We start from the raw sequence: 15,294 nt of genomic DNA, 5'->3' as shown, positions 1-15,294 counted from the left end.
CCGCGCCGGCCCTCCGCAGGCAGAGGGCACGGGGCAATCCTGGGGATGACCTCGGCTCGCCGCCCGGGAGGCGCCCGGCCCCAGCCTGCGGGGCGGGTAGTCCAATGGGCAGCCTCGCTCTGGAGGCGGGCTCAGGCCGGAAGCCACCCCGCGGCACGGCGGCCCCGCGAGACGGCGCCCGCGTCCCCGCCCTCTCAGGCACTGGCTCCGCGGCCAAGGGCGGCAGGGGCCAGCCCGCAGGGTCCCCGCCGCGCTCTTTGTCCTGGCCGCGCGGGCGGACGCGTGCACCCCCCCGCCCCGAGTGAAGGCAGGCGCGGAGAGCGCGCGCGGGAGCGCGCGGGACCAGCTCGCGCCCGCCGAGCGCCGGCGGCGCGCGCCCCTCCGCCAGGCGAGCAGCGAGCACGCGCGCCGCCGCCGCGCCCGCCCCTCCCCCGCGCTCGCCGCGGAACTTGCTGACTGCGCGGCCGGGAGGAGCCGAGCCGGGCGGCGGCGGCGGGAGGCCACAGCGCGCGGGGGTCTCCCGCGTCCTCTCCGCCTCGCCGGGAGCTCGCGCCCTCGCCCAGCCGAGCTCCCCCCCTCCCTTTCCGAAGGCGCTGGGCGGCGCCACCCTCCGGCCGGAGCCCGGCACTGCACAACCCCCTCCGACTTTCAATGTTCCACACTCCCCGGCCAGAGCCTCCTCGGCTTCTTTTTTTCCCTCCCCCCCCTTTCCCCCCCCCCAGCTGCCTCCATTTCCTTAAGGAAGGGTTTTTTTCTCTCTCCCTCCCCCACACCGTAGCGGCGCGCGAGCGGGCCGGGCGGACGGCGGAGGTAAGGCGGCGGGGCCGGGGGGCCGCGTGGGGGGCGGCCGGGGCGGCGGCGGCGGCGGCGGTGGGGGAGGGGGCGGGGGCGGGCAGCTTTGTTCGCGCCGGGCGCCCGCACCGCCGGTGCCCGCGAGCCGCGGCGGGGCCGCGGGGCCGCTCGCATCACTTGGCGCCCGGCGCGGCGAGCGCTGCCCGCGGCCCCCGCGCGGCCCTCCCCACAAAGGGCCGCGGAGCTGCGTGGCCGCCGCCGCCGGCCGCTGCTCGCCTCCGCGGGCGCGGAAATTTGTTGCACTTCTTGGGGCTTTGTTTGTTTGTTTGTTTTTCCTCTGATTTTTTTTTTTCGTTATTTCGTACAAAATGTCGGTCCGTGATGTAAAAATTGAGCGAGGAACCTGGATGGCACTGGGAGCTTTGCAGAAGGTGCAGTTTGGATTCTGCTTTTCCCAGGGTGGCAGCTCGGCTCGGTCTTGGCCGGATGAATCTTCGCTGCTGGCCGTGGAAACGGCTGGAGCAGCTTGTTAGTTGATTTTTAAATTCCTAAGTGTTGTATTTAAAGGCTTACATGCACAGGGGAGGAATCGCCACCTTAAATAAGCATATGGGCGATTAGCAGGGTATGTTTTCCTCTCGGAAAGGGAATTTGGTAGCTTTGACCAGTGTCAGTGTGTAAATATTTAGACGTTATTAGTGACTTTTTAACATTTTTCAGCGAGATCTGTTATTTACAGTGTGTCATATGTTATTAATGCTCGTTGCCTAAGTTCCCTGGCAAATCTGTTTCATGCCTTCTGAGAAAGTAGACAATTGATAGATTGTCCAAGGGATGGAAAAAAATGTGAGTGGGTTTTCTAACTTGAGTCGGGTAAATCCCTGAACGCTGGCGTTGTGAGAGACACTTCACCTCCCCTGGAACCCTGCTGGACGTGTGATAAGTGGGAACACTTTTAAAGCGTTCTCATTACAATACGACTTGAGGTGACTATTAAGAGAAGAAAATGCTCTTGGCTTATTTCTTAAGACTTAACATTTCCTTTCTTTCCCCCCTTTCTTTTTAAAAGTTTTCCAAGTCCTAACTTCATCAAGATGTCCAGTGATAGGCAAAGGTCCGATGATGAGAGCCCCAGCACCAGCAGTGGTAGTTCAGATGCAGACCAGCGAGACCCAGCCGCTCCAGAGCCTGAAGAACAAGAAGAAAGAAAACCTTCTGCCACCCAGCAGAAGAAAAACACCAAACTCTCTAGCAAAACCACTGCTAAGTTATCCACTAGTGCTAAAAGGTAATGTGTAAGAGGAAGATGAAGCGCCTTGTCAGATTGTCTTCCAAATGGTTGGACACTTTTGTTGGTTTTCCATCAGTTGCAGTAGTTCAAAAATATTTACTCGGTGGTCAGTTTTATTTGTACTTGAATGAGTTGTCATTCTTTAGGTGGTATATAAGCCACCTCTCTAGAATTATACTTTTAAGCAAACTTGTTCTGTACTTTGCTAACTTCAGTCAGTGTCCTTGAGTAGAGATTGGACTGACATTCTGACAGATTGTTTAAGAAGTTGGCAAGGAAAATTTGGTGAACCCAAATTAGCTGGTACATTGAGGATGTTCCTTTTTATGACTCATAGTCTTCCTTCTTCATGGAAATGGACACTTCTACAGATCAGCAGTGCCTCTCTTCATGAAACTTAATGATGAGAAACAATCATGTTTGCCAGAAATTTGTAAATTCAAGGCCTCAGCTATATTTGAAAGCAGATTTAAAAGCTGTGCTTCAAATCTGCTTTCCTTTTTCCAAACATAACTTTAAGTTATGCATCCCAGATATTACTTTTTGTAGTTAAATTATGGTTATGCCTCCGAATTCGTGTGAGGGCATATAAAACTGGTAAGTGCCATTTACAGTGTTAGGCGGCACTTGGTGATTGAAAACTTTCATTGTCCATGTGCCTTTTCGCTCTAAAACTTGTGGATATGCTTGACACTTTAATACTCAACAGCAGGACAAACATATTTTGTTGGGTATAAGTGAAAGATCATTTGTTTCCTGTTGATTTTTATTAGCTGTGATGGTGAAAATAATGTTCTGTCGAGTGGGACTCCATCAGTGGTAGTAGTGGAATATCCATGAATTGTAGTAATTATACATCAGATGTAGTATTAGTGTTGACATTTTGTTGATTTTTATTGATCACAATCAGAGGAAAAAGGAAATATAAAAACGGATCAAATATTGGCTTTTTGTAGTGATTCAGAAGTACTCTTATTTTTCTATGGTTTTTCATGTCTTGTATCAATAATTGGTAATAACTTGAGTATATTTTATTATATAACAGCAGTCTTCGGAATAATTTACAGTTTTTGCCAATTTGTTGTAATCTTAATGAGGACATTTTAAACATCTTAAGTTTTGAAAGCATTTTAAATCTGAATAAAATCAGTAACTGCTTTTCCCCCACCCCTTTACTCAAAGCTATATATCTTCTTATCTCCTTTCTCCCCAAATTTATTAAATTTAAGTGCTGTACTTAAGATCAGGGAAAGCAGATAAGGTTAAATAATGCCAGAGTCCTTTGGAAGTTTTTCCCTGGTAGATACATTCGTAAATTTTAAACTTCTTTTTTTACAGATAAAATGTTGTCAAAACTATTAATGTGTCAGAGCAGTAGCTTGTTAATTCTTAACATTGGGAAAAGTGACCCGAAGTCATTGTCAAATATTCTAATGCTTTCCCTCCTCCCTGTTTGTCTCATTTGCATATAAGCTTGAAAAGAGAATTTCTTTGGTAAAAAGTGTTTTAAAATAGATTTTATATCCTTTACTGAGTGCTCGTGGAGGGCTATTTCTCAAAACAGGTGTAAATGTCTTACTTGTTTACAGTAGCAAGTGAGAAAAAAAGCTGCAAAGTTTCTGTTAAGGGATTTGGGTTATGCCTCTGAGAACAAAGAGGAAGCAGCCATGTTAGCATTACTGAAGGCAGAGCCAGCCTTGCACTTAGCTGCGTGGTGGTAGAGGGCAGTGTGACTCCCGGCGGCTCTGGAGACCATCTCCAACCCTTTTTGTCTGTTCTCGCTTCACTAACAGAATTCAGAAGGAGCTAGCTGAAATAACCCTCGACCCTCCTCCTAACTGCAGGTAAGAAACAGATTTTATTGATTTCATTTCAAATTGGGGGGGGGGGAATCTCAGGAGACTGATGTATCGTCTTTGGATGTGTGTGCTGCTGAAGAGGCTACATTTGCTTCTTTTCAGCTTTTGTCAGTCAGTGGATTAAACAAACCTTTTTTTAGGGTGAATTAAATAAATTTGGGAGGAAAAAAATACTTTTTTGGCATGTGTTACACCTTTTGGGCTTTTGAATGTACTGATTTTATGCTTTCTACTGAGATTGGTGCGAACGGTGCTGATTTTTTTCTGTGGTAATGTTGCTGTAGAGTGTGTTTATTCAGAAGTGTATTGCAGAAACTTCTAAAATTTTGCTAAGCTTTGAAGTTACTGCTTGTGCGGAATCTGACCTTCCAAATGTAGAAATCCCTGAATGTGTTAGAAAATGTAAATGCAGTATATAGGAGTATGGTTGTTTCTGTTTGATTTATTAACTTGCCTTAAGGACAAATTTTATGTGCTAAGCTCATGGTTTTAGTTTTTTTCTAGACAATGTATTGTTGGAATTATTTACATTGTAATCAAATGTCCTAATTACTTGGAAAAATTCTTAGTAATTTAGGTACTTTAAATACGTTTATGAGAACCAGTAGATGAATTGGAAGTTGTGGGAAGAATTTACTTCAGTGACACTCATGTAGAATAATTTAAGATTCTTGGTACATTAAAATAACTGGTTGATAATTTTTTCCCTGAAACAGTTTTTTTAATTCTGCTTAGTGCTCTGTTTTTCAACAGTGACTTTATGGTTTCCAAAATTCATCAAACTTAAAAAAGTCTTGTAGATAGCTTGCATAGAGATATGGGCTCAAAAATTAGAGTGGCTGCTAGAAATAAGGCAGCGTTCGGTTTGATGTGAAAATTTTCTTGTCTTACCTACATTTTTGCTGCAAGTTGTGTTCACTTGTGATGAAGAGACCTGTCTCTGAAGTCTGTTTGATATAATAGTGTAAAATCCAATTGCTTCCTACCATATGTGTTGAACAGATCCTCAGATAAGGCAGTCTCATCCTGATTTGTCCAGTGAATTAATTTTGCTCATATTTGTAATCAGCCATTTCAGTTCCAAAGAGAAACGTGAATGCAAACTAATTTTAAACATAGTGGTTTGTCAAATCTGAAAGTTATGACCTGCGCTGTCCATGATGTAGCCATTAGCCACTTGCGGCTGTTGACTACTTCAGTTTAGACCAAAGTGAGATATGCTGTAAATGTGAAATACACATTGGACTTTGAAAACTTAGTACAAAGAAAAGAATGTAGACTAATCTTACTTATTTTAAAAAAATTGTTACTACATATTAAAATGATAATATTTTGGATATATTGGGTTATAAAAAATATGCTTTAAATTTAATTTTACTTTTTTTTACCATTTTAATGTGGTTATTAGAAAATTTAAAATTACATATGTGGCTTGTGTTATATTTCTATTGGACAGCATTGCTTTAGAGAATAAATAAATCTGAGTATTTTCAGGCTTCTAAATGGTGTCAAATCTGTAGCCATTTAGGAGGGGGTCAAGTTAAATTTGCTCTTTGAAGAATCACTTAACTTGCAGAGTATATTTTGGTATTTCCTATTATAAAAGGTGTAAAGAGCTATCAGTTCAAAACTTTTGAATGTTTTAAATTTGCATGTAAGGTCAAACATTTTTAAAGGTTTCTGTTTATTTTCTGCAAATGACCCAAACTAGTGTACATGAATAAACCTAGAGAGCCCAGTAGACCTGTGTTGAATGCCTTTAGAGCAGTAACATAGCATTGCAGTTGCTGAAGAAATACGCTATACAGTTTAACCCAGGAATGGTTCCACAAGGTCACTGAGAATTATTTTAGAGGAAGTAGAATCTTTCTAGGAGATAGAAAGTTAGCTTGTTTTTATTTTTCTCTTTGTATACCAGATTTCATGTTAGTCCATGAACGCTTCGCATTTAATGATTAGACTAGTGAAGTAGCAGACAGTGTGAACAGTAGCATGGAATACACCTTTGCTTTCCCTTGTCACAGCTTACATTTACCATCAACTATTGCAATTGACATCTTTCAGTTCTTTAGTTCTGTATGCATTTCTTTGTGATGGCATGAGTGATTAAAGAAGAAACAGACAGAAAATAAGAGTCTTAAGTAAGGGACTGGGAGAATTTGTTTCTTACTAATTTGGGGACAGTTCTTCTCTCATATGCCTGACGTGTAAATATCCCGATACTTTTGTGTGTTTTATTATGTCTTCAGATTCTTTTGGGTGGAATATCTAGTTCTTGTCCTTGGAATATTGAGTGTTTAGTGGAGGCACTTTAGGATTTTTGACAGCTGAGTCCGAATTTGTATTGTATTTTTGCTCATGTCAGGTATGTGACAGATGCTGCTGTTCTTGTAATTCACAGGTGAATCAGTGAGAATTTTAGCTTTATGGTGATTATACAGTTTAAATTTCTTAACTTATGTTATTAAACATGGGTTTCTATATTAATAAATTCTAGAATATGTGAATTCATATTGATTGAAATCAATGAAACCTAATTCTTTTGGCTTGTGTAGTTAATTAGTCATAATTCCATTATGGTTTTGAATATGATTTTTACCAGCTTGTCAAAGTATGTGACAGATTTTATTGTTCCTCAGGGAAGAAATGAAAGTATATCTGTGTACATTTAGGAAAATGTTGAATGAAATACAGGAAAACTCAGCAAAATCAGTTATTCAGACTAGATTAAGATTTCTCTTAAATTGCTTTCTCTGTTTAATTAATAAAATATTCTTTAGTTATTATGTGGCTATGTCTAACAGTGTATGCACTCAGGGTGATCTTAGGATAGACTTAATTGTTGAATTATGTGTGTGGCTTTAAACTTGTTTGAACATATTTTGATAGTATTGATATTTATTTTCCTGATAGTATAAAAGTTTGATAAAATGTTATTTCCAGTGATTTGATGACATTTCAGTTTTTAGGTATTGGAGTGCCTTAGGCCAGAGCATCCCCAACATAATATTTTGTGGCCTCAGTTTATGCTCTTTACGTACTATAATCTAGATTAGGGTATAAAATAGTTAATGAGAATGAAGGGAAATTGTGTTATGGGTATTTCTTTATGTTTTTAGAGAAAGTTAATGACTAGAATTGTTGAGTGAGGTGCTTTTCAGACATTTATTTTCCACCCGTTTCCCAAAGTGTATTCTTGTCTTCTCAGTTACTGCTTGTACAAATGACAAAAGTATAGAAAGATGCTGGATTTTTAGCTCAACCTCTAATTTTTCCCATATATGAGAAAGTACAAATATACTTTCTTAAAATATTCTTTAATATGTTCAGATTGAATTTATGTTAAAGTAGGTATTCAGGAACATTTGTAAATAGTTTTTGGATGTGGGAAAGGTTTATTGGAAGGAGGTGTTACAGTATCAGGTCATAGTATTAATATGTTTACAGTGCAGAACCTGAAAGCAGGTACTATAATAACTTGCAAATTTTGCCAACTTCCTTCTTTTTAAAAATGATTAATAAAAGGAGCAATTAAGTTCTAAACCAGAAGTTGGCAACCCTAGATTTAGTCCTAAGCCTCTACCTGTGGATGGACTCCACCTCTTTTTGAGGATTATTACCGCTTTTCAGCATTTTCTAGGGTATACTAGATCTTAAAGAGTGATCTTCAGACAAGCAACATCTGCATCGTAAGTGAGATTGTTAGAATCTTGCCTCCCCATTGCAGAAGTACTGAATCAGAATTTGAATTTGAGCAGGATTCCCAGGTGAATTGTATGTATTATTAAGGTTTGAAAAGCACTGGACTGTCTGGGTTCATATCCCTGCTCTGGCACTTATTAGCTGTGTTTCCTTAGATAACTTATCGAATAGTTCTGTCTTTCAGTTTCCTTGGTTGTAAAATGGAGATTAAAATGATATTCCCTTTATAGGTTTGTTGTGAGGATCAGGTGAGTTAATATGTTTTAGTTTTGTAACAGTTATAAATTGGGTCAATAAAGTGGTCGCAGCAAGATTAAAGTAGGAGAGACAGTTCTGCGGCTTGCCCTCACTCTTGCTTGCATTTTCTCCAAGTACATCAGCATCCTACTTTAGAAATAATTTCAGTTTACCAGTTCAGCACCTATTTATTAAGAACATATCAAGCAGTTATTTGATGTTAGTAAAAGCAGTTGCTTGGAACTTCAGTAAAAAAGAGAATGTAAAAATATTGGGTAAAGATAAACAAATAGTATATCATACTCTTTAAAGGAATATGGATAAGGTTAATGATTCTTAGTTCAGTAGAGAATGCTTTTACTGTCAAGGAAATTATAATGGAAAATTTTAAAATAAGGGTGATGGTTGTTTTTCCTTTTAAATATTTCATTATAAGAATTAGTAGTTTTACTGAGAATGAGATTATATCAGTATTTGTAAAATTTAGATTCTGAATTGATGTAGTTTACTAGTTGCCTAAACATAGTATTCTTTCCTTGTCTTTGACCTAAGGAGGGATTTGGGAGCTTTTTCTAATTGGGGGATGAAGGCACATCATGATCAAAATAGCATGAAGTATTTATATAGCTTTGTTTCTTGCTTATATAGTACTATAGAGATTATAAACCCTCCCACAGATATAGATTCTTTTTCTCTTTTACTTATATACATTTAACTGTTGGTATTGTTTATATTAGTGTGAGCTATATTAATGCACTCTATTTTATAAAGCAAAATTGTATCTCATGAATCATCCATTCCTTTTATTTTCAACTCTTCAGAAAAAAATCCTGGACTTGCCTTTTTATAAAAATTAAATTGTACCTGTAATTGGAAGCTTGATTTGTAAAATAGATAAATATAGAACTACTCTCAGTGAAGGTATTTTCCATCGTACTCTACTGTGGTCATCTACCAATGGATAGTTCTTATTATTTTAATACTAATCAACTAAATTTTGGCATTAGCATAGACCTCAGAAATCAAGTGGATTTTTCTTGGCACTTGGACACTACTGATAATTTTAAATATTTTATTTTTCAGTAAGCTAATAGTTTGCTTCAACACAGTTGTAAATACATAATATGCTATATTAATGCTGCATACTATAATTATGTACTTGTTTGTCTGCCTTCTGCAAGAGTTAGCGTTCCTTTGAAAGCGGGAATTCTTATATATTTTTGTATCTCTTGCTTCACAGTGCTTTTTGCATGTAAAGATTTGTTAATAAGTAAATTGAAGTCTGTCAAATTGACAGGAATAAAAATTTCAGGCAAAATAATGACTTCAGGGTGGAGAAAATCTATTAAATATCCCATATATTTTTTACTTTTTTCATAATTGTAATTTTTAATGTTATTCAAAAGTATTTAGCTACCTTTTTTAATAAAAGAAAATTGAAAATCACAGTAAGCCTAATTATTTCCCTCATATATGCCAGTGACAGAAGGATTCAGTACTGTTGTGACTAAAAACTTTTTCCAGAAGAATGATATGATTGAAAACTGTTCTTCTCCCTCAAAAGCCCATATTTTTATTAGGGATCTACTGAGTTTAATGAAGATAATGTAATTAGAAAGTAGATGGAAACCGTGTGTGCATTTTCAAAAGTTAATATGGGTACTTTGCAGCTACATGCAAGATTCCCAAATTGTGTTCCTTTCTATAGGAAACCAATTGGTACCTCATTCCCTCCTTGAATGAGTGCTATAACAACAGATGGATATGTTTACTCATAAGAAACCCAACAAATCGTTCTTGCTTACATAGTGCAAGAATGCGAATGGAGAACTTGATCTGCCATTCTCATCTTCCCTACAAAATTGAGATTAAAAACAGGCAATAAACCTATTTGTAGACCTAGAGAAGTAGAAAATGTTTCTTATCTCTTCCCATACTGCTTTTGACAGGAAAGTATATTTGACATTTTGTTACAATTTAGAAGAAACATCTTTAAACTTCTAATGTTTCTTTTGCCTCTAGGTGAGTGGTTCTCTACTGGGGGCCATTTTTGCCTCCCTACTTGTGCCACGCCCAACCCATCCACAGTTGGCAATGCCTTAGAGACTTTTTTTGCTTTTCATAACTGGAGAAAGAAGGGGGGCTGTTACTGACCTTTAGTGTGTAGAGGTTAGGGATGCTAAGTACCCTGTAGTGCCTAGGACAATCTCTGACAACAAAGAATTATCTGGACTAAAATATTGGTAGCGCTGAGGTTGAGAAATCCTGCTATAGGTATTTATTCAGTTACCTTGCCTTTTGAATTTTGGCCTAGTTTGCTTTTTGCCATTTTCCTATTTTCTTAGTGATTCCTGCTTAATATATTTTCCTACACCTTCCTCAGAACTGGTGTCCTGACCTCCCACTACTCTTGTGCTATAGTTTATATTATATTATCTAATATATGTGTATGGTATTTTGTTGTGTGAACTCACAGAAGTGGCTATTTTGAGTAACTGCTAAATTATGGTCTATTGGGGCCAGAAATGCTTGCAGCAATATTTTTACTTTTTTTATGTTTTCTGCTAGTTAATTATACCCCGACATGACCTAACTTTAGGCTGGTTGTGTCTGTGTTCTACTAGGAATATTGAAGTACCATCAAGGAGAATTACCATTAGAAAATCCTCAAAATTCAGTTTTACATTTCACATGGTTTTCAAATTTTTATCATTAAGACAATACAGAGATTATTTGTTTCTGTTACTGTTATAAGTTCACAGTTCTTTATTTCAAACCCTTGGGGTCAGATGTGTTTCAGAATGCAGAAGTTTTCAGGTTTTAGAAAGGGAATATGCTGTGCTTTTTGTTTTTTATGTAACACCCCCAGTGGGATCTGGGGCAGCACTCCATGATCAAACATACTCATATTTCCACACCAAAAATGTATGAGCATCCATAGTAAGTGGAATAAATAGAGACTGCAAGTAGTTTCAGGTTAGTTCATGTTTGGCGTTACTGCCAGATTATTTTGCTCCAAACTGATTTTTAAAAAGCCTTTGATTTTTTTCAGAGCTTTTTGGGATTCCAGAATTGTGCATTAGCAGTTATGGTCCTGTACTACTTTTATTACAATGATAAATGACTACAGCTATTTTACTCATGGTGAAAGGGAGTTTTAAAGTCTTGCTGTGCTTTCTTTTCTTTTACCTGTTCCTGATAGCTGTTTTCAGTTTCTCAGTTCTTACTTTTGGATCATTGCTTCTTCTTGTTGTTGTACAATTTGTATGCTTAACTAGAAAAATATGTAGACTCTTTGATTTTAGAATTTTTTCCCCCTTTGAGGTAATATAAGTATCAGTTTCTTTTTAAGTTATTCTGTGTATATTGGATTACTTTTCCACTTCGCTATCAAATATTGTCTTTTAATCATTCCATTTTTTCTAGATATGCAGAAAGGAAGGTATCCTTTAATACTTAAACACAGGACTTGCCACTTTTATGTGTGCATTTTGTCTTGACAGCATTTGAGGCAATGTGGCTGTAAAAGGGTACACTAAATTTTGTTAGCTTTATTGCATTAACAAACTTAGAAGGCTTATAACATAAACATAAAACTTTATTTTTTTTTGCTCATATGAAGTCCACTGTAAGTCCAGGAACTCTTCTGGGTAGCTTGCATGTGTTGACCTGGATCTTTGCTGCTTGCATCTTACAGCTCTGCCATTTGGAACATGTGTCCAGGCAAGCGAGCTGGAGGGTCATGTGCCAGCTTTTAAAGTGCTTTGGTCTGGAAGTAAGACAAGAATTAATCACATGGCCTCAACTGCAAGGTGGCTGGAAAATGTGGGGGAGCATATGGGGATTCATGAGAAATCAATTTCTCTGCCACAAAGGATATATACTTCCATGAATAGATGACTTTCACTGTCACTGCAGAAGTGGAAAGAGGAAATAATTGAGCACCAGCCGGACACTGTACTGGATTCCATAGTATAGTACCTGTTAATAAACTATCTTAATTTCCAAAACAACCCTGTGAAATAAGTATCATTCTTGTTTAGATTTCAAAACTGAATCTGAGAGTTGTTGAGAAAATTGCCAAATGTCACATATATATACAGCAGATCATGAAAGTAAGCACGTTTGCTTTTGTGCAGTGCTGCTTGAGAGATGTGGTAAAAGGATTCAGAGTTCATAATGGGTCTGGAGGTGCATGCTTAGTGTAAACAAGTGTATCTCATTTGTTTGCTTATAGTCTCTTGAAGGATCCAAAATACTGTTTTTGTGGGGGTTTTAGAACTTGGCAAGTATGGTGAGTTGGAGAAAAGGGAGCTTCCTTCTTTGTCTGCAAAGGGGGGTGCGAGGCTCTTTCTCTTCTTTTTTAAAAACTATTTAGAAGCATTTTCTTTTCAGGGAGCATGCGCCAACTTGCTATCTTTCCTGCCCTATTCTTTTCCTGTAGAAGAAGGTAAGGGATTGCATATGGTCATCATGGAAAAGGCAAATCTTTCTTCTTTGCCTTGTGGTTCTTTGTGTATGGCTTTCCTCTGGACTAAAGAATAACTTTAAATTTACGTCTACTTTTTTCTCTTGGGTATTGTGAAACAGTCCATGTTTATGAATTGCTTTGAAGTTGGGAAAAAATCTTCAGGTAAGAATTTTTAGCTTTATGGAGAAAAGCCCCAAATCACATAGGATTTTGCGAGAATTTTAGTACTGATTTCTTAGCAACATGTACACTTACTATTTTTTAATACTGGTACTACATCTGATTTTTCACAGAAATTTGGCATTATATTACATCCCTCTTAATTTTGTCTTGTTTTACAGAGTTTCTTTAAGTAGTGTTTTTCCTGTACATAAGTTATTCCTAGATATTAATATGGGGATTTGCTTTTTTTTTTTTAAGAGTCTTTTTGAAAGAGGAGCTAGTTCACTTAGCATAATGTTTTTCTGGGTGACCTGCTATGCTTATATGGTTCATTTTAGATTGATGAAAGTAACGAGTTTTACAAATCACTCTGTGCCTCACATGTTGTCTAAATGCAATATAAAGTTAAATGTTAAAGTTTTGAAGTTTTTCTCTCTGTTAACATTTCATGAGTTTTAAAAGGGTGTATAGTTAAATAGCATAAGCTTGTTTTTAATGCCTGTTTTGGATGGTCCGCAGAAAGTGATTAACCTTAAGAATAAAAGCCATAGGGTCAGATTTCTAGGATCATTTAAATTTTTAAAAATGCCAGTTCCCTCAGTTTGGTCCTTGGTGTGTATAATAATTGTTTTAATTTTATGGTTATTTGCAACAAACAAAACCTTGAAAGGAATTGCAGTAGTGCTGTGCTCATTCATTGTCCCAGGTTTAGATTGCCTGTTTTGGAGGGATTTGGATCATTTATGCCATACCAAAGTTTCTTTGCTGCTTCACTGTCCCAGAGCAAATATACTTTGTCATTCTGTTTAACTTCTTGCTTGTCTGGGGAAAAATAAAGACATCTCTAGCCTGAAATTGCTTTTGGGAGTATAGCTCCACATGTTTTGGTCTGAATGAAAGGCCTAGGGAAACATGAATTTTGTTACCTTTTTATTTTATTTTCCTTTACTTATAAATCATCATGATGATCCTCCCGTTACATCCATGCGTCTCACTTTTTATAAACACCATTCATTCCCTTTCTGAGGGTGGTTATTTGTAGTTCGTTTTGCCATTTACAATCTTATAGGTCCTTTACAAATGGATCATTTTTTCACATTAAATTTTAGTAGGTCAAGAATCCATTTATTCAGGGTCCCCTTAGAGAATCGATCGTAGAAGATTGTGACTACATATTTTTTATTGCTTCCTATTGCTTTCTGTAGTCTTCTCAATTTAAACAGAAGCAACAACAAAATATAGAGGGCACCATAAAGCCTTGGCTTTATGATTTTTTGTTTCACACTTGTTTCTAAGGGTATTGGTAATATTTGTTGGACTTGTGATGTATATGCTTGTAGTAATTTATCTGCTGTGATAATGAGGAACTGGGAAATCTTGCCTTTTGAAGGGTTCAGACACAAACTTAGATGTGTGTGATCTATGTGGAATTCACTGGCAGTTGTAACTAGTGTACCTTTAGATTTTCTTTATTTTATTTACACCAGTGTCTGTTTAAAAATTTAAAAGACATTGCTATTGTATTCTCCCAGATGCTTAATATCCCTATATCCATTAGAGGACTGTGCCAAGTATTCATTTTGTTTTTAAACCCTAAAATAAATATGTTGCAAACGATCTCTTTTCCCTCCTGCTGAGGTTTCTTAATTTTTGAAAATTAACTTTTTATTATGGAGAACTTGAAACATACAAAAGTAAACAAACTTATGTGATGAATCCCCATGTAGCCTTCACCCATTTTGAATAGTTATCAACCCTTGACCAACCTTGTTTCATCTAGAACCCCCTCCATTTCACCCTCCATATTATAATGAAACAAATCTCAGACGTCATTTCATCTGCGTTTTTAAGAATATATTTCAGTGTGCATTTTCAAAAGATAAGGACTTCATTTAACTTAACCAAAATGTCATTAACCCATCTAAAATTTTATCAGAGTTCCTTGGTCAGTCACTGTTCAGATTTATGTGTTTCATGGATGTCCTAGACCAAGGGTGAGGGACCTTTTTTCTGCCAGGGGCCTTATTTTTCCCTCAAAATTTACATTATAGTTATCATTCATTTAATATAAATTTATGTTGTTATGGAAAAAGCTCCTAGATTTATTGAATTTCAAGTCCTGCTTGCAGTTACCTTAGCAGGGCCAGATCAAATGATTTCCATGGGCTGGACGTTTCCCACCCCGTCCTAGACAATACTCCCACCTCCAACTTATTTTAATTAGTTTCCAAATAAAGTAGACACATTGTGATTGGCTGATATGTCTTTTATATCTTTTTTTTTTTTTTTTGCAATTTACTTAATGAACAAACCGGGCTGAGTTTCTCAGAGGCTGGATTTTGCTTATTGAATTATTATAGCTAGTTTAATATCTTTCTTTGTGTTCAGTGTTTCCTGTAAATTTGGGAGTTAGGTCAGGAGGCTTGATCAAGCCTGGCCGGTGTGGCTCAGTTGGTTGAGCTTTGTCTCATGCACCAAAAGGTTAGTAGTTTGATTCCCCATCAGGGCAGGTTCCTGGGTTTGGGCTCCATTCTCAGTAGGGGGCATGCAGGAGGCAGCCAATCAGTGTTTCTCTTACCAATGTTTCTCTCTCTCTCTCTCATTCCTTTCCTCTCTCAAATCAATAAAAACATTTTTAAAAAAAGAGGCTTGATCAAAGTCAGGTGTGATACTATTATTATTATTATTATTATTGTTATTTGACAAAACTGCTTCAAAGGTGGCAGTGTGCTTTCTGTCAGGAGACACATAAGATCTGGTTGTCTTTGTGATGCTGGCAA

General features: G+C 38.1%; 1 protein-coding gene across 5 annotated transcripts in view; it reads left to right on the top strand.

The window, feature by feature from the left end:
- Positions 1–358: 358 nt before the first annotated feature.
- Positions 359–15,294, top strand: part of UBE2E3 (ubiquitin conjugating enzyme E2 E3) — a 69,753-nt gene continuing 54,817 nt past the window's right edge. Inside the window, exons 1-4 of one of the 5 annotated variants that reach the window (XM_081142456.1) lie at positions 463–810; positions 1,251–1,320; positions 1,862–2,080; positions 3,877–3,927. In XM_081142456.1, the coding sequence (XP_080998582.1) occupies positions 1,887–2,080; positions 3,877–3,927 (245 nt within the window). In that variant the 5' untranslated portion in view covers positions 463–810; positions 1,251–1,320; positions 1,862–1,886. Of the gene's footprint in view, positions 811–932; positions 1,224–1,250; positions 1,321–1,861; positions 2,081–3,876; positions 3,928–15,294 lie in introns of those variants that run through there. The other 4 variants (XM_081142454.1, XM_081142455.1, XM_081142457.1 and 1 more) reach the window with 4 other exon arrangements.

The sequence above is a fragment of the Miniopterus schreibersii genome (assembly GCF_964146895.1).
Source record: "Miniopterus schreibersii genome assembly, chromosome: 7".
In the NCBI taxonomy this organism is placed as follows: domain Eukaryota; kingdom Metazoa; phylum Chordata; class Mammalia; order Chiroptera; family Miniopteridae; genus Miniopterus; species Miniopterus schreibersii.
This window is presented reverse-complemented; position numbering and strand designations above follow the sequence as displayed.